The sequence below is a fragment of the Ascidia mentula genome, chromosome 4, assembly GCF_947561715.1.
Source record: "Ascidia mentula chromosome 4, kaAscMent1.1, whole genome shotgun sequence".
Taxonomy (NCBI): domain Eukaryota; kingdom Metazoa; phylum Chordata; class Ascidiacea; order Phlebobranchia; family Ascidiidae; genus Ascidia; species Ascidia mentula.
This window is the reverse complement of record NC_138569.1, coordinates 13,167,919-13,188,254: the sequence shown is the minus strand read 5'-3', so window position 1 is coordinate 13,188,254 and position 20,336 is coordinate 13,167,919. Positions and strand designations below refer to the sequence as shown.

General features: G+C 38.7%; 2 protein-coding genes across 3 annotated transcripts in view; both read right to left on the bottom strand.

Annotated features, from left to right (window-relative positions):
• Positions 1-20,336, bottom strand: part of LOC145899293 (inositol hexakisphosphate and diphosphoinositol-pentakisphosphate kinase 2-like) — a 68,695-nt gene that overhangs the window by 7,137 nt on the left and 41,222 nt on the right. The window contains exons 2-5 of one of the 2 annotated variants that reach the window (XM_082988028.1): positions 1,174-1,312; positions 655-847; positions 214-384; positions 3-157 (exon numbers count right to left, since the gene is read on the bottom strand). In XM_082988028.1, coding sequence (XP_082844154.1) covers positions 3-157; positions 214-384; positions 655-847; positions 1,174-1,227 — 573 coding nt within the window. In that variant the 5' untranslated portion in view covers positions 1,228-1,312. Of the gene's footprint in view, positions 1-2; positions 158-213; positions 385-654; positions 848-1,173; positions 1,346-20,336 lie in introns of those variants that run through there. The other variant, XM_082988027.1, reaches the window with a different exon arrangement.
• On the bottom strand, positions 2,299-13,546 carry LOC145897796 (homeobox protein OTX2-B-like). Its single transcript, XM_082986241.1, has 6 exons — positions 13,443-13,546; positions 6,383-6,496; positions 5,316-5,448; positions 4,973-5,032; positions 4,670-4,821; positions 2,299-4,075 (listed from the first exon to the last, which is right to left on the bottom strand). The coding sequence occupies exons 3-6, from the start codon at positions 5,431-5,433 to the stop codon at positions 3,161-3,163; spliced, it is 1,245 nt and encodes a 414-aa protein (XP_082842367.1). The 5' UTR covers positions 5,434-5,448; positions 6,383-6,496; positions 13,443-13,546; the 3' UTR covers positions 2,299-3,160.

Sequence of the window (20,336 nt, the reverse complement as noted above, 5' to 3'; positions counted from 1 at the left end):
ACCTTTCTAAAAAGTTTCTGACATCCTCCACCAGCCGAGGATGGATAGTAAATGTGTATGTTATGATCTTCAGCATCAACTGGTTTTTCTACAAATGGTTTGTGAAAAACTTCGTTTCCCACAACAATGTGATCCTCATACTCTTCAAAGTGACAGCCTGTACAACAAATAAAGGTTTGTTCATCTTTTCACAACATCTTTGTCTTAACTTACCTTTACCCTTACTGCGGTCACATACAGCATATCTAGGTGTTTCAATTCCATTTTGTTGCAAAATTTTGTAAACAATACGTCTGTCCTGCAAGTTAAACTGGGTCTGAAGGTCATTGATCAAAAACGGCTGTCTAAGTTCAGTATATTCCACTGCTTTTTGTAGTGGAAATCCTATAACGTAGGATTAACATCTATTCAAAATGCCTGGTAAAGGTTTTACCACCAATGGTGAAAGGACGACAACAATATATAGAGACAAGGGCATATAACATTGTTGCTGCTTTTAGTTATATTTACAAAATGAACATTACTCTCACAGTTAAACAAATGGTTCTTTAAGAAAAAGGATTTAGATAGAAATAAATTGCCAAAAAAATATCTGCTGTAGTTATTATTTATGGCTATTACACTCTACCTGATACTTAGCATTTAATAAAGTACCTGTGGACTGAAAGGAAATTAAACAATCACAATGTGGCCATTCACTGACAGGTTTGTTTAAAATAACCAATTCATCAAATATATTGATTGAAATGTACTCAAACATATGAAGTCTGTTTAATATTTCTTGCATGGGTTTGGATTTCGTTTTCTTGGACATTGCACATATTCCCACAATAATTTGTTTCTGGTCCTGCAACAAATGGTATTGCATTAAGCTAATTTTATCAGTTTTTGTCATGTAAAAATTTGGCAGTTTAAAGTATCTCTATAAAAGGGTTTCAACACTTTATATCGTAAATAATGCTTCATTAAAAAAAAGGTTTCAACACTTTATACAGAAAAAAAACTTTACACAATTGCAGTTAAAGAATGTCTTAGTGTGTCACAACTACTTCTGCCAGGGTCATATGTTTGTGATGAAACATGGTTTAAGCGCCAATGTTTTTTCTTAAAAAGTGGAAAAAGTTTGGGAATCATTGCATTGGAAATTAGCCTATCTATTGACACAAATTTTACCTTTGCAGATTCCCCAATGTTCGATTGCATCATGTCTTCTGTTTCTCCGCTCATTCTTTACCAATTATTTGTCTTTTTCATATGCAAGAAATACTGTGTGGCTGCAAAAAAACTTTTTCGCTTTGGATTTCACCGCTACCTGCAGACGTAGATGTTTGTTGCTGCTGCACAACCAAAGATCACGGCAATTGGCACAAGGACAGCTGTTCGCAAAAATAATATTTCTATTTTGCGCTTGCAGCACTGTCAAGTGTTCTTCAATACTTGCAGTCAGCTAAAACTATCTATCTGCCAAAACCTTGATGACATTAAAAAACATTTGAAATAACAGTTTATAAGTCATAGTAATCTAAACTCTGAAACACTACACCAAGAAAAAAAAAAATTTTAAGATTTTTGGTCCACACTGTTGCGTTGTTTGTGTAGGGTTACGTTCAGCACACCGGTAATCACAGACAGCTTCCAAACTAAGAAACACAGGTATTGAAAGATAACTGATATTTTTCACAATACAGCATTATTTTATCATTCTATGATCTTGACCACGGAAAAATGAAACCTGTAGACAATATTCGGTCGAATCCGGACCCAATCCGAATTTTCAAAGACGTTAAAAACATACATAATGGTCAAAAAAAATTACAAAAAAAAATAAGCACCAGTTGTATTATCGCTGAAGCGACATAATTGTATTCTAATGTCGTTGTTGCGCTGAATTGTTTTTCGTGCAGTTCGATCTTCGTGCATAAATTTTAACGGCAAAAAAATGCACGATTTCAAGAGCTGTTGCTAAGATTTTGGTGAAAATCATTGATTGTAGGATTCGTGGTCAAAATTCAGATTCAGCCAAATGCTAAAAAATATCTAACTTACAATTCGGCCGTATCGGAATATTCAGGATATTCAGAACGAGTAAAATAACGGAATGTTTTTCGATGGTTAAGTTCTTTAAGTTTAACAGGTTATTGTCAGTGTTTTTTAATATGCTTTAATATGCCTTTTGGACAAAATTAGGCAATTTATATATCTGTACAAAACATCCAATGACTCTTTCTAGTCTAAGCGCCATGCTTCGTGATCATAGACTACTATCACTTGACAACCATCAATAAATTATCAAACGACTATAATTATTTAATTTATTCCGAAGAACAAACAACCCATCAAACGTACAGAGCGCTAAACTTCACAACACTGCCATAAGTTAGGGAATCTTAAAATTGTATCCAATACTGTCTGAGCAACTTATGGTAAATTTAGCACTTGACAAAAGCCAATCAGCAGTAACATATTGCACATCTGATTTTGTTTGGGAGCAAATTAAAAATATTTATGTTGTGTTTTGCAACGTATATAAAAACAAGCAAAGTGGAATCGTCTTTATAATGGTGACATTAAATCAATTGTTCAAACGAACAAATTTGCATCTTGCAGTCGATTCATTCAAATAGGTCCAGTTGCAAGATTATAAGGACACGAAGAGCAAAAGAAGCAAATATGGAATCAGTATATCGCCCCGGCAAAACCAGCTTGAATAAAGCGTGTAATTATCGATATTATGTATGTGTAGTACGAATTATCCTTTTTATAAATTATTCCAAATGGGCCGACACGTGCTACAAATTGTAAAACAAGGCGTCGTCTTTATGAGCAGCATTTGTTGAAATTACAGCAAATAAAAGCAGAGATGGTAAGGAATATTATGATCACTCACACAACGCTTGTTAAATAATGAGGCGACAAGTACGTCACCAACAAGGGCAACAAAAAGAAACAAAGACAACAACAATTTACGCCAATAAAATAAATGAAACAATGTTGACTAACGATTTGAGTCAAAGTATGAAGTAAAAAACCACATTCCGTCTTTTTTTGTTTCCAGTTCAGATGCATGGCGGTTGTTTGCGGTGAAACCTCTGCTTAAACCATCAGGGTGTTAAACCGCAGTTTGTCATTCAAAACAACATTTTTAATGACACAAGTTTTGTTACAAGACTTGGAATTTCCAACCCTGGGTTTGATCTTTGTAATCGACACAATCTGATACCGTCGAATAGGAATTGAGACTTCCACCAGCAGAGCTGGGATGGTAAGGATATGACTGTGACATAAACTGGTGATGTCCAGCGCTGTGCGATTGCATTGATCCGTGGTGACTTCCTGGGTGTGAGTTTTGTTGTCCAACCATTGACATGTCACCCATACCAGCGGCATGTCCACTTGCGTGGAAGGGCACTGATGGCAAGTAGGATGCCTCCATTGAACCGAAGTAAGAATGAGATGGTGGGTAATTCTGTGGATATCCACCTGTTGCAGCAGCTTGTGCGTTGCTGGACACAGCATAGGGTGAGTGAGTGGCGTGTGCTACAGCAGCTGCAGCGGTCATATAGGGCGAACTGCTGGTAGCTGGGGCACCTGTGTATCCGAGACCTCCAACGTGGCTCGCTCCGTCGCTGCTGGCGCCCGGTGAAACCGAAGCGGGGCTCCATATGTTTCCCGTGCTGTTGTTTTGAACAATGGAAGTACCGCCATGCACTCCCTGCTGGTGACTAATCGAAGTTCCACCGCCATTCATCATCGCAGCCGAAGACACGGAAGGCACAGACTGTCCGCTAGATGACGCAGGTGAGCCAGGTACGGGCGATGTGGAAGGTGCTTGGGGCAAGTGATTGCTTGTGCCTGGTTGCGTTGGCTGGTGTGATTGCTGAAACGGCGATGTGCTGCTTGCTGGTCCATTAGATGTGGGTGTGGGCGTAGTTGGTGGACTTTTCTTTTTGTTATTATTGTTGCTATTTGTGCTGCTGGAGCTTGAATTTGTGCTGCTGCTACTTCCTGACTTTTGTTTCTGTTGCTGCTGTTGAACTTGTTGGCGACATTTCGCTCGACGATTTTTAAACCAAACCTACATCAAAACAGAGTTAAGATGGTAAAATTCGTGTTTTGAAAGTATTTAGTCACACGAGAACGGACTAAAATGTAATTTCACCGCAAGTTCCCAAGCGTTGATTTAATCAGGTTACAACAAGCGAAGGAACACAGTCAAGAACAAAATGGCCTATGCTCAACGTGGGAACGGCCAACTTTATGTAGAATAATAAGCCGATATCGCTGCATGGGGCTGCACTTTTTAATAAAAGCGCGACGTGCTGTGTTCCCACACTCGCCAGTGCGTTCGCTAATCATGCGTTCCCCCATTTTGCTTCTCTCGCGCCGGCCGACAAACCCGTCCAGCCCTTTCCCGCTTGTCGTCCCACAAACCCGGTGCGGCTTTCGAGACGTATGTGTGCCGGGGTAGCGAGTGGGTACCGAGCGAAAGGGTGATAAACACATTACTTAGCGAAACAACGATAATCCAGGGTGTTATAGCGTGGTAATCGCACTGCGACCTACTTGTTTAAATAGCCGAATAATGTGAATTGTTTTGTCCCGTTCAACTTGCGGTGTAAATATTATGTACATTTTAAGGAAATAAATATCATTATTTTTTTTAATTTACCTGCACACGGGATTCGGGAAGATTAATTTTCAAGGCAACTTCCTCTCTCATAAAAATATCTGGGTATCGTGTTTTGCCAAAAAGAGCTTCAAGAATGTCCAGTTGAGCTCGAGTAAATGTGGTTCGTTCGCGTCGCTGTTTACGTGTTGTGCCTATGAAAAAAACAATTATATTTAAAATATTTGTATGGCAAATATTGTCCAAAATTAACAACCAAAATTGTAAATTAACAGTTTTAATAATCAACATAATCTGCCACTGGAAAGTTTGTCCAGTGACAAAATGAACTAAAAATAAACTTACTGTAGACAGGGGGTGCCCCAAATTGCATGTTCTTCGCTCCTTGGTGCATTCCTTGAATACCTACAAACACAAGGCATTTATTGTCATATTATTCGGTATACATTTGATCGGCTTGACCGCCACACGGTGGATTAAGGATTATCAAACACTGTCACCTGGGGGAATTGCTGCGCCTGAACAAATAATTGCTCAGTGAAAATGCCATGCGGACACAAGCAATAAATCCAAGTAACACGCAACTCAAACAATATTTTAGAATACTGTATTCATTTGTTCAGAATTTGGGACATAATCTGACTTGATTTAACTTTAACTTTGTTTCCTTTACGGTCATTTAACTTACGTTGAAAATAACAAGCCGCTGAATCTCCAGGATATGTAACAGAAGGATGCAGAAGATTCATGTCATGTCCAAGGCCCAGGCCATTCATGGCGTAGTGTGGCGATTTCAGGTAAGACATGTTTCAGCTCTCGATCTACAACATAAAGAACTTCGTAAATCATTTTTCGTTCACGTGGGAATCGAAATAGCTCAATAAAACATCACACTCATGTTTTGAGAAAGCTTGTGGCAATTTGTCCTAATTTGTGGTTTCATTGTTTTTTCAACTAATTGACATCACACAAAAGTCGGCAGTGAATAACCGGTGCAACATGCGTGGCTCAAAAGTAAACAAACATAACAAAGAATGGCACTATGCGGTATTAGGGTGGCGGTGAGCACATGCCAGTAATTAATTGAATAAGCCGGTACGACAGACCGATTACATTACAACACGCACCATCATGCACCTAGTTGTCGTGTTCCGGCAGATTAGTTGGCTTATACTCAGTAAAAGTTGTTTTATTTTGATTGCCAAATTGGAAATCGTACGAAGCTATCGGTTTCACATCCTTTTAACCTGACCACATGCGTTTCCACACAATTAACCAGACATTTTCACAAAATATTTTGATTGTTTATACAAGGCATTGTAAAAATAATTTGCAGCCTATTGTTTGACATTAAATTCTCACGGCGTCCAATCACTGCGATAGATCTTATCAGAAAGAGAAACTCGCGAGGCAATTTTCACACAACTTCGCATCTCGTGTGAGCAAATAAACAAAAAAAACTTAATCAACAATGGTTTGTTTGTTTGTTTGTTTATATACAAAGAGAAAGTATTCTTACACAAGCCGTTGGAATAAATTACCCACAGGAAAATGTGTGATTCGCTTAGTTTTTCATAAACAGGGAATTACTCCTGCTTAATTACATAAAACCTTCAATCATGTTTCTTTTCATCATAAAGCTGAAGCCTACACTGGCCGGTGACAAACTTAACTATTTCGCAGAAATGTATGTCACAAAGTTGCATTCTCAATAAATACAAAAAAGTTATAAAGATATGTTTTGAAAATTCTTACCGTTTTGCTTCACTTTCGCTAACGTCCTCGTAGCTTCGTGGAGACAATATTGTATTGTGAAAACTTATAACTTTCCACGCCAACAGATTACTAAAACAAATTACTGAACCAAATCTGAAAAATACAACACATCCTTAGCTACAAATAATGCGAGTATATTAGTGACTATCTGTTTGCTACCGAAAAGTAGCAACGCGGTACACATTAACTCTGTGTTATTCTCCAAAAAAAGGATTCGACAAATTTGAATCTTGACTAAATCTTTGCTCCTTTACGGTCCTACGCAGCAAGCGCTATAGTCTGCTACAACTTACTATCCTGAGTTACGGAAAAATATTGGACAGCAAGACAGAGATCAAACTAGTATAAGTCCCTTCTGAAACATCTTGTAATTATCGTTGAAAACTTTAAGGTAGTACATTTCTATCTTGACTTTGATTTCGAGAAAGAAGTATTTCGAAATCTTTTTCTGAGTTCACTGGATTAAAGCTGCGTCATAAGCTCTACGTCACAATCGGATCAGAGTGATGTGTTGTCACGAGCATATCAAGAGCAAGTAATCTAAATGCAAGCACATGCGTTCGATTTAAGCTGTGCCAGAGTGATTGGAAACACGAAAAAGGGGAGAGCCAAGGAGCGAATGGAGCCGATGCATGAAAAAAGAAACCAACGAGCGGCGGTAGTCAGCGCCGTTTGCGAGCAATAGAAGAAACAAACGAATAAAGGCGACAAAGAGAAAGGTTAATGTGGAATGCGGTTACTGCCCAATGACAATAATGAACCGAACACCAACAAAACGCTTTTACGAAACGCCGTTGTTAGTTGACATGCAGGTGCGCATACCCACTGTGCTATTATTTCCCACTGGTCGAACTACTTCCAATTAATGTTCAGCTGCCAACCCCTGTTCATTTACCCCCCCCCTCCAAAACAAGTTCCACACTCATCGGGTTGATAAGTTTGATTTAGTGATAAAGTGTAACAAGCGGGAAAGACATTTGTGCAATTCTTACGTCTTTAGCAAACATAAGGCACTTGTGGAGCCGCTGTTGCGAAACCAGATGGATCTTTTGAGGGCAACAAGCCTAAATTGTCCCTTTTTGCCCAACAAAGATCGTGAAGAGCTCAATACTTGAAACTGCAAAGACCTGGTCAGTAAGGAATGAGTTTGCGCGCCAATTTTGGTTGTCCAGACAACAAGGGTTGTGTGCTTTGTTACAAGTTTTGCACATGCCACTAAACGTCATCTCTTTGATTTGTCCACTTCCCCAGGAAAGGTTTGAAGTGGCTGTAACCGCTGAACAGACTGGACAAATAGAGTCTGTGCAAGTTTCAGACAACCAACAGAATTGTGACCGGTTAAACACAGACAAGGTGGGACATGACATTGCGTAATATAATCAACATAAAATAACAGAGTTTCTGCTTTCAAGAAAAAAAGTCATAAGAATAAAATAAAATATATGCAATCAAATAAATACTTTAAAATTTCCATTCCAACATTTTTGTTGGTTGTTAATTCATTGTCACAACTTCGAAAGCAAAAGAATTAACAGAGGAAGGATGTTGTAAAAGGTGATATGATATCTTATCTAAGGGGAAAGTGTCCAATCTACTTGCTCCTATAACGAAGGTTAGCTTGTCAAAACTTCCCGTTAACACCTGATAATGCGGTTTTGTGCGATATGGAAACGCCGGCTGCAGGTCGTAGCTGGTGCGAAAGGAAGTTACGAAGACCGAACGCTAATGCATGTCTCCAGTACCAGCGGAAACGCAGCAGGCGGTCGGCTAACAAAAGAGGTTTACCTTCACACCAGGAGAGATCACAAACTGCGAATTACATGATGCTCCAAACAGCCCAATTACAAATATCCCGTCGTGAACCAATAGTGTTCGCAAAACACTCAACAACTTTTAGCGTTGAACAGTTCAACTAATGCAGCAATAATAACTACTACGAATTCTTAACTTAAAAATCGCCAATAGCAATTTTATACCTAAGTCAAGTGGAAAGTGGTGCCTTGCAACAAAATGGCGGTTAACGTCAAGTGCACGCGCACTGACGATCATATGTCTCGAACTAAACAATGGAAACGCCGGGTTTCGTGGCAAGATATAAACTTGCTGTTAGGCTGACTTAGCCGGTAGAATACATACTTAACACGAGGTTCGGTGGGCAATAATCAAGATATACAAACTATGCAAGAAACAAAACATATTTCCTGCCCGCAATACTGGAAATATATTGTTGAGAATACATTTTTTACTTCGTTAAGGTGAAGGCCATTCATCAAATAAGATGAGGGAATCAACAATTTTTCGGTCTTAACAGTACTTAGCCAAATACATCACGTTTATTCCCAACTGCCTTTGACAACGAAACTATTCTCAGGTATGTTTATCACAAAACCCTTTTAAAACATTTGCCAGAGGCTATTGACAGAAAAACTGTTCTTGCGCAAAATAATAACAAACAGTACTTGTTTAGTGTTTACAGTCAATACCGAATTCCATCAACTACATTATTCTACAGTATATGATTTCAACGTGACATAAAATTAAAAAAGTGCAAGGGAAGCAAGGGCAAACCAAAGACTTTTTTTTAACACTAAAATCAAGTATCCCAACGCACCAACACTCAGAAAAACAATGGACGTTTGCACCGAAAATGTTTTGCAAGGATTTTGCATCTGAAAGAATATAATTTGCTGCTCGGTGTGCTACTTGAGCTCAATCCGTGTTCGGCACGAGTCGCTCGCGGCGATAATCTCCGTCACAATGTCCACGTAAAACTAATTGGCCAGCGTGAGGGTTCGGACAGTTGAGCTTGAAACTGATTTGTCATCCAGCAAGAAGCGCGCCGGCCGGTAAGCTGCGGGAGAGACCATTAACTTTGCACAATACCCCGTTGCTGTTGTTGCAGCCCCATACCGCTCCAACTGCGCAAAGCAGATGTCTGCCATCTCCAATATCTTATCATCTCTAATTGGTTTTAGGTCGTGTGTGGCCTTAAGCAATTTGTCTCGCGGAGGTGTGTTTATGTGCGAGTTTAATAATACGCGCGAGGTAAAGCAACACCGAACATTGTTAATGTTTCTGATTGCTGTTTAGCACAATTTTTTCCGAAAAGGTTATCACTGTAAATTTTCCGTCGCCAACAATTTAACACAAACAGACAACGATTAAACTTGGTATTTCAACTATGTAAAATTTTAGCTTTTTAACAACGTCATATCATTGGTAAATAATTTGCTATATGATTATTTCCTAACGAAAATCTAAAACTTAAGTGGTTGTCTGTTCAGAACTACATAAAACTGCCTGAATTAAATAATGAATGTTATAATAACAACCATCGTCTGCGAAGAGGGCGGATCACGTGCAGTGCTGGTCTGCTTCCCTTCGGCGTTTCGTGTCGTGCTGCGTGTGACAGCATGGAAGGTTGCCGTCAGGCTTTGTGCGATGCCTGTCAAACACGTCATGCTCAGTAGTTCGCGTCCATCGAAGCGGACACGAATCAGCGGGATGTTGGAGTGTGATTTTAATATACTTTTTCATCGTTAAGTGCGACGAACTATCGAGCGTTAATGGGAGTTTGGTTAAATTACTGTTAGAATTAAAGCGGCGAACGTAGTGTTATTAGTATCAAAGAGCTGGATAAGATTTTTTGACAATAATAAGTTAAAGGTTGCTAGTCGGTTTTCTATTATTTGGTTTAACACCCGCATATCTTTCTCAGAATCACACATTATATGTCATGTGCTGCATATTCACTTGTGGCTTCTTATCCTACCTTACCAAATTAACAGGAATTCGCACCTATATGTTTTCTCGGTATTACTGTTAACTAATACTAATATTTTACACAAATGAAAAGGTTGTCAAGATTGGTTGAAAAATCAAAGTAAATATATCCAGGGTATTTGCATTTAAAACCAGCTAACATTCTGAAAAAATTTAAAAAAAATAATACACAGACTTACACAGTTAAAGTGATCCTGCGCTTTTAGATGGTTGGCAATGGTTTACAGTCAGCCACTTACAGTTCTGCTGTAGCGTAGTATTTGACCACCCAAACATGACTTGGTCGCCAGAGAAGTGACCTCTTCACTACCAAAAGTGGACACTGTACGTTGTGAACTGTTTGTTATGGTACTTCAACAAATAAAATTTAACACCATTGGGAGTTTACCCTAACAAGATATTTTTCCCGAACGGTTTATCTAACAAAGTTTTTAAACAACAAGTGCTGCCAATGGCGTCAGGGACAAATTGAATCACACAAATGCGCCATTTAATTGTCAGTCAAACCCCAAAACCATTGACAGAAATCGATTTACGCGAATTTGGACGAATCGTCGAAAACGCGGCATGAGTTAAATGGTCAACAGCACAAAACATATCTTATAAGCGAATTGCATCAACAATTTGTAACCGTTTATACATGTTGCATTAGATTTTTTTGGAAAAATCAAAAACAACATACTATATTTGTTGTAGTGCACAAACACCAATTAGTATTAACATACGCAAAACAAATATTTCACATTCTTTGAAATCTATGTCACTAATCTTCGGCCTTCTACAAATCAAGTAAAATGGCGACAATTTACAAAAAGCTGTACACTCGATGTGAAATAAATCTATTTCAGTTACTGGCAGTCATCACAAACAACAACCAATTAGCAAAATTATATCTCGTTGGATAATTGCAGTAACTCCTGTACACATATAAAACTACCCTCGATATATGAATCAGGCTCCAACTGAGACGGTGCGACTGACAGTGCAAGGTAAACAATCGCCCAGTCCCGATTCACCAACAGTCTAACCAATTCGCTTCGATGTACGCTGTAAGTTCGCACCGTCTAAACGATTATAAAGTTAATTGTACGTTTTAGTTTGATTCAATAGTTTCAATTTGTGCATTATGTGGTTTTATATTGCAAATTTGTAAATGTTGTCAAAACGGGAAGCAGCTTACTTTTGTCCAATGATATCAGTGCCTTATGCAAGAAAATAGTTTAGTGCGTTAACTTCCTCCGCCAAACGGTAAAGTACATAAAGGCACAAATCTGCGCATTTTATACTGAAATCTCACACTTTCCGTGTCATGCGCTCCGATGGTCGTGATTAATAATGATCGATTGCCGCCCCGAAGACTAGACAGCCTGGGAGAATACGCGCACCCTTACTCAGAGAGGGGCGAACTAAGCGGCGCACAGAAATGCTCGAAGCAACTCAAGCGTATATCAGCTAGATCAAACAGGTCAGCACCTACTTCTCTTTGTTTATTTTCGCGTCAACTATAACCTCTAACCTTTCAAAAAATTCCAGGAAACTACTGCCTAATACACTAAAATACAAGTTACAATTATATTGCAAGTCACCAACTGGCACCAGATGCTTTATTTATCCGATTCTCAGTCCTTTTCGTTTACGGTTCAACAGTATCCTGACCTAAGACATTTCCAAACTTGACAGCCCAGAGGAACTTAAAATACACGAACCAGCAACGCGAAATGCCAAGGAGGGAGCAACTAAACTGCACTGACGACGAGTTAAAAAAATGTCGACAGCTTCCAAACATGTAGAGCCAAGTCACTTGCTTTTGGTTACGATATACTGCTCACCATGGTCGGCTAAGCAAGGCCCCGGGTTAACTACCTGCAAGACAAAAATAAGAGAAAGAGCGCAGTGATTGGAGATAATAAGCTACGAGTAAAAACCACAGTACATTCGTGTCTTGGGAGAAAATAAAGCCACAGTCAAAAAAACTAAACTTTTTACAACCCAAATTCACATTTATGAATACAACTTTGACGAACAATACTTTGTACGTTATTGTTGTTGTGACAACCTACTGGAGACAAGAAATGTTGTTTGCTTTATCAGAAGAAACAATTTAATACCAACAAATATTTTAATGGATAAAAGTATGCCGAAATAATTTTTATGACAACACCAGGAAACCAGCACATTGCTGAATTGTTTTGTAGACTACTTTGTGTACTTTTGTTTTTATCAAACAACTTTTCAATCCATGAATGTGGGGGGTTAATGTGAATGTGAGGCGAAAACAGGATTAGTTTTATGCAAGGCTCCCAGCACACCGCAATAATGAAAACCACGAAGTGGAAAATGGCAGAAGCAAACCTTCAAAGTGTTCGGCCGTGAAACGTAACACGAGACTGATTCAAAGCGGTCAGCGCAAACAAACGGCCAAAAGGGATGACCAGAAAATTCAGCAGGGGAAGACTGCATGTCGATTTCGTTTGCCTACAGTCATTATCAAATCAAACTAAAGTGTCATGCAGTGAATTTTTTTCAATTTTTTGCAACTAAAACAATTTTATACAAAGCCTACAAACTCAATCAGTCGCTATTCGTCACTGTATACATATATTTTGTAAGTAAGTCATAGATTTTACAAATATTTGAAAAGATTAGAAACAGGTATTCGACATGGGTATTTTAAACAAGCTGATGTTACAAATCCCCAAGGTTTACGCTTGTCTTTGAGTTACAAATGACAGCCAACCTCCATTTTGCAAAATCTAAACGTCGACTGATCTGGATTGGCTGCGCCACAAGTGGTAACGCAAAAACTCGGGAAATATTTACAATTTTACCGATATCACTGCCATTACGACAATTTAATTACCAAGTAATATCACATGTAACAATTGATGTTCAATTATTTTCGCCAAACGAAAATTGACACAAAACCATGTTTAGAAGATTTTCTATAAATTACAACGCAATGTTAATTGACAAAAAACCCTGCGTGAAATACTTAAAGCAAATTTTGTTTATGAAGCAAACAAACTGTACAGTGCTTATATCGGAGGGATCTTGAGCTTTGTGCCCGGGGCGCGCGTATGGTCACAAGTGTTTTCGCAACCGCCAACTTGTAATTAAAACCTGATAACATAATGAACAGGCCTCCGAGAAAGAACTTCATCTATATGATTAAGCAGCCACAAGTACAAGCACTAATTTTGAGGTGTAAGTACCGTACATGGAAATGATATTTCCCAACGTCCTACACACAGTTTACCTGGGCGTTGGCGAAAGTTTATTCGACTGATTATTCTCTAAGAACACAATGCCGAAAAGCTATCGGAACACTTGAACACATCTTGTCAAAGAAAATGTCATCAATTCTTTCACATATTTTGCACTTAATTTGTTTAAACTACAAATATTCGTTGTAGTTTATTAAAGTCTGTATCATAACTCAGCAACAAACAAAACGTGTAAGTAAAACAGGAAATATCTGAACTACAAAAGATTTAAGTTTCCTGGCAACAAGGAATGCTTCAACCACCTTTATCTCGCGCAAATCAGTGTTGTCTTTGTGAACACTTTAAACAATGTCAGAATTAAGATATAGTCGCCTTAAGCGGTTCTGTTGTACTTTGCACTGCTGCCCTACAGCTAAGCCTTCTTTATCAACAAAACGATTTATTTTATCTACTATAACTATTCTTTTGCCGATCATAAACGGTGCTGCCTCTTTGCTACCGTCCACAACTGAAGTGCGGATAATCTTCGTCCATAGCTCTCAACCCAACGAGCCCCTAGAAGTCGATCTTTTTTTGAAACGCGTTTTTCACTCTTCTCGGTGCGCATTTCGCTTTTTCCTCGTCGATGGCGGACTGTAAAAATCGCCTCAAGGTTGTAATAGTCACTTGATAATAATAATCCAATGTGCGTTCTATACAATTTAACAACGTTTTTCAAACATCACAATATTGAAATTTCATTTTTTGCTTTTACTTTTTAGAATAAATCTTACTTCCGACACAACGACCACGAAATATCTGATCTGATTCCTGTTGACAAGATTGACGCGCCCAATGAGTTTCGGGTCTGAGAACTGTGCGTTGTTAAGTGTTCTTAACCCAACTTACGTGTGGCCTAGGACCCTTTAAACATGACAAGAGTTGCAAGGTCGTCAAGTTGTGAAATTGTGAAACTGGCCACTACTTGATGTTACCGCAAGTTTAACAAATACGTGGACAAAAATATGATGCAATTATATAACTTAAATAATTTGTTGGATCGCACGTGCCTTATAGGGTGGCTGCTTTTTGTTTCATTTACTCGTCATACTCAACAAAAACACTGACGGGTTATGTGTAATATCGATCGAACAGACATCATTGTCTGTTCTCCAAGTTGGCCAGAACGAGTTTTGCTTGGAGTGGGGCGGATTAAAACTACTTCAGACGTGTGAAAATTGGAGTCGACTTAAAAACAACGTGCGAGTAGAGCGTCCGTCAAGAGCGTCGTTGTTTTGACACTGGACTCGTTCCCAAGCCTTTACTTAGAAAGAAAGAATAAAACCCATGGCCTATCAAGTGGTCCACTCCATCAGGTCCATTCACATAAGCATCTACTTGGAAATTTTCGCACCTCTGCCAGTGTTTTTCTACGCAGAATAAACTTGTGCTCATTTATTTTACCGACTGACAGTTTGGCGGTTCAGACACGACTCACGCAATTACCGTCGATGCACTCAAACTAATTAGGCACACAAATGAAGATGCCCGACTACACAAGGGCAATTTTGGAATCTGACGAAAATCTAAGAAATCTAAAGTAATTTATTATTACATTTCGAAGCACCAAAACTATGATCAGTAGACTTTAAATTTGAAAATGTGAAGGTTGTTTAGGAAGTGTCAATGGCGAAAATTATGCAATCATCATATGAAGCTGCTTGGGTAATATACATATATTTGGAATGTTACTATTTTATTATTTTGCAAATTTATCCTGCAAACACGAAAAAGTAACTGTAGTGATATCCTGTCTAAGTCCATTTCCACAATTGGTATGAAAAAAGGGGATGTTCCGCTGTGGGACAGTATGTTCGTATTGAATTTTAAAAATGGTGCAAGCTGATTACACCGCAAGCCCGTGGTAAATTGTTTCCTGCTTGGTTGCTCCCATAACGACAAATCTTCACATGAAACAGACAATCACCCTCGATATTAATCCCTCAACGGGAATGCAATATTCCCCATTCGTGATAATGCGCACCTAATCTGCTTGGCCCCAATATCTCATTCCGTGTCGTTGGTTCCGCGGCGGGTTTCCATAAAGCAGACGCGTTTGACCCGCAAATGCAAGGGCACTTGTGCGAGATCACAAGGTCTTCACGAGAACATGGGTAAACATTAGCGTTCATATCGACGCGCCATGGCACCAACGTATACATTTCGTTGTCTAATGTATAATAAAACAAAAAATCGTCTTGTGCGTGTTTGCTGCGGATGTGACTGAACTTGTCTTTCAAAAAATTCCAAGGTTTGGTGTGTAAATGTCTTACGATAAACGAGAGTGACGAATGTCCCGGCACTGTTTACAATTAAAATATGTCATTGCTCTTAATGCCGTTTTTGCGCGGTGTGTTTGTATGCAGTGTAAACATGCTTTGCTTGTACATGAATTCATAAACTTGGCTAAAATGCGATTATATGAGCTCAGCCTCTGCAAGAAATTCTCCCTTCGCAGAACCGGTGCTTAGATGGGAGCGTAATAATTACAACACACGATAAAAGGTACGTGAAAAAATTCCTTCTTATTGTTTCGGCGTCAGTTGATCACAAGTCTAGTTCCACGAAGGATTTGACTGGCCAATGTACGCATGTTCGCACAACGAAATTAATTAATAAGCTACTATTAAGGCACTTTAGTTGAGACCGCAACTTATGTCTCGTTGGAGGCAATTTGTCGTTTCTGTGTCCACTACTTTCGCGGCACAAACCACGAAAAAGTATTTAGACAATTGTAATTATTTACACGATACTGCAACACGCCAAAACGTTCACTTAGCAAATCGATTCACATTTTTGCAGAAATTTTGTGACCATATAACGCAGAACTGTGTGAAAAAGTATTTCACCAAACCAACCAATTCATTACATTCTCTATTTCTAAATGACCAAATTTGTCAAAATTGCAAAAAAATGCTTCAAATGTTTTTTTGGTAATAGTTAAGTTATTGTATTTTTTATTACCCATTAAAAATGATGTTTTGGCAACTGCACATAAAAATGTAATTTATTTTGAAATCTTTCCAAGTATTTTTTACAGAGTAGGTTGTGACCAACACAGCCAAATTCTAGATATATCAATTAGCGTGGACAGATCTCGTATAGCGGATTATTCATTCGATTTTCTGATGCCGAAAAGCACCCCAGTGACAAATTAGTGCCGCTAGTTTTCCCACTGCTCGCATTAGTGACGAAAATCCTGTTACATTCTGAGCGAGCACGAGATTCAATTCAACAATTTATTGACTTTAAAACATATTTTACTCGCACTACTTTGTTCATAACACAACTCCATAAGATGACGGCGTTGAGGAAGCCTAAAACCAAAAGCCGAACGTTTACTATTTTAATGCGTTACGATATAACTGATTTTAAAATTCGTACTTTCTTCTGTAAGCGATTTTCATGGAAAGACGTTTTTTTGTGTTCGAGGAAACTAAACATTTCATTGCTGCAACAAAATGAAGGTCATATTTTATTTAATTATTTGCTCACCGCAAACCCTTACCCAATAAGAAAGGAAGAATGACAATCAACATAAAAAACTGATCTTATACGCCTTATTACGCAGAACAAAATAATAACCTTTCTAATTCGTTACGTTTTTGAGCTCTTCGGTCAGCCATTTTGTAATGACGCGTTTAACGTTGCAAGGCACAAACATCAGCTCGTGCTAAATCGCCGGGGTAATTAGAGCATATTGTAGAGTGACAAAAGAACTTTACAGCTTATAGGGCGTGGCATGGCGGTTTATAACAAAGAAAATCTAAACAGCATTTCCAAAGCTGCAAATTACAAGAACTTTCCATGTCTGCCATTAATGCCAAACTTGAACTTATGGGACAGTTAATTACACAATGTCAATCGTGTAATGTCGTATTTAGCAAATCAGTGCAAAGCAAATCATCAGTCTAATACAATAGCGACAAACCAACAAGCCAAAATTGTTTTTCAACAAATGCTTATGGTTTTTGATAAGTATGCAACGCACGGAGTGGTGTGAAATTACGACGACACTTTGGTTTTAAAGCGCCGTGTAATTGCACGTCGCACCCACGCGCTACCGCAAAAGCACAAGCTGCTTTTTTCAAGTTTAGTCACAGCAACAGAAAAGCATAACTTATTGGTACATTTTTATGTAAAAACAAGCGCAAACAGCACGCGTCAGAGCAATTTGGTGCCCTGATCATTTGCGAGGCACGCGTTGCAAGAGATTAACTTTCAGGTAGAAAACAATGGGGCGTTTCTAAATCGCAATGCAAAAGCGAGGATTAATTTCATCGATAATCAACCAGTACAGTTAATCCCCTTCGTGCTCGTGACGACAAGAACGCACCATTGTTTTTTATTAATTCGAGCAAATGGGTTTGTGGCAGGTGGTCGTTGACACGCGCGGCATTGGTGCACGCCCTGTTTTACAACAAAATGCGCATGATGATTTGTTGGTGCATTATCTTTTGCATTGAAATAGAACAACGGAATTAGCTCGAGACAAAATGCCAATTGGTATCTGATTAACATTTGAATCTGGCTAAAATAGAATGCCACAATTTCAACGTCGGTAATGTTGGGCGTTACAACAATTATCAGATTATCCGCAAAACTGTCGCAACTTACAGCTTGGCTATAATACAACAAGTAACACAAAAATTTGTAACAGTTATGAGAAAGAAAGACACGCTCTCTTTAGAAGGTAAACGGCTACGCTTCGTTGTACACCAACCTGAAACTCTTGCCTAAAGTTTCATAATGTATTCTATACTTTAGTTACACCTCATAGTTTGAACAAATTTCTATAAACAACCGCCATATGCCATTTTTTATGCACAATTGCGGGAGTTTTTGCTGCATGCACTTCTCAAGATTGCCGCTTACATATGTTTATCGCGATAGTACTTTATGTAAATTAAAGCACGTGAATTCACAAATGCTCCACTTAGAAAATGTAAGCCCGCGCGTTACTTTTTTCACATCTGGCCTTTCATAATACAAGTAAATGCAGCTCGTGCTAAGGTTGCCCAAACCCATGAACGTTTTTCGTCTGCTGTTTACATGGGTGATCCCATCAAACTTGGAAAGAAACTTGCTAAATGTATTGGAGATGTCAAAATCAAAACGAGACATTTTGTATGATACCATGGCCTTGGCCATTTTACAAAAAAAAACTTTCACGAATCGCTCAAAATATTAGGAAAAATGTGTAAATATATAATTGCCTATAACTGATTTTATTTGTCGCGTTAAAGTGTTCAAAGGCTTCTAAACTTTCTCTCCGTGTAGCAGCTCCATTAACATTTGACACTTTAAGCCGGATTTGTGGAATATAATTGTCGGGTTTATACAGAATATATATGCAACAAAGCAGATGGCTCTGAATTCCCTTTCCAATCCATCTGTTACATGCCTATAAGATTATGGATTGATCGAAAAAAATCTTGGGTCAGATTGCACGCAACTTTTTACTTTGTTATGCGTGGCGACGTGACGATGCTAACAAATTACTGGTAAAGTGAAAATGGCGCAGAGGTCTTACAGCGTGCGTTTTGTGATGTCATGGTATTGTGGGCGGCGGGCGAAGTTAATCTCACGAACAAACGTTGGGATCGGGATTTTAAAGGATCCTTTCTTGACTTGCTGAGTATCAAAGCGGTATTAGTCCGTTATCAAAACAAAAACTACTCGCACGTGTTGTTACGACATTACATCTTATTGTTTCGTCTCTGTGATGCTTTCAACGTATTAGCAACAAAAGCTTAATGCCATAATTGTGTCACTAACTTTTTAAGCAAAACAAATTCAAAAAAATGACAAAAAATGTTTTGTGGCCACTACCTTAGCAGAAAAGTATTTTGCTCCAGTCATGCTATCATGCTACTAGCAATGTGTAAAATATATCCATTGTGGACTACAACAAGTGCTTGTCACGGAAACACAGATAGAACGTTATTTTTCACCTTACAAGGCGTTTTTTGGTTTGGCGACATATTGGTAGTGGTCCTGTAGACAGATACCACATGAAGGTTGACAGGCGCAAGTCGGTTACAAACCTCGTCGCAACATGACTGACCACCGGCACTTACCGCAAATCAAGTGTCGACTGCGCATCTTGGTTTAACTATCTCTTTTCTGTTCACAATCCTAAAGCAACGCTCAATGGGTGGCCTATCAAGAGCTGGCGCTCAAGTAAATCAGGCGCCAGCAAGCTTCCGACTACGACTGAATTTTTCTACCCCAAATATTTTCACTTTCGTAGAAACGATCCAAGGCTTATCAAACTATTATGATGATGTTTCATCTGACTTGACAGAATGTTGCTTAACAGAACGTTTTGCTACAGCCCCATTTCCAAAAAAATTGTCTGTACGCAACTGGACGTGAAAACCAGCACTAGAGATTGATCTCAAGATACGGGCACTTGTTTATGCTAATACCCTACTAAGCAGCTTTATCGTATGTACAAAACTTTTATCTTTGTAGTGCCGTTGTGATGGTTTGCTGTTCTTAACGCGTCGAGTGTACGTTTCAAACGATTGCCAGAACTCAAAACCCCCTTGATGTGACGTCACCACATCGTAGCTAGTCAAGGACGAATGTGGTTTTTCAAAACAATTTTGAGACGATGAATCAGCGTGGATGAATGCTCGATAAAAAGAAAAATGAGAGTAACGACGTTTAGTGAGTTTGGGGTTTGACGCCAAAAACGAATATTTGTACCGGCAACAAACAAAATAACATGAAAATCTGATCCACGTAATAACACCCGCGAATTGAATCTATTTTGGGCAAAAGCAAACGAACATTTATTACAAGGCTGGTGATTAGAACTTGTGTACTAAGAAGCAGAAGTAAATATTGTAATTGAACTTGAATTCTGTATATCTTTGAAA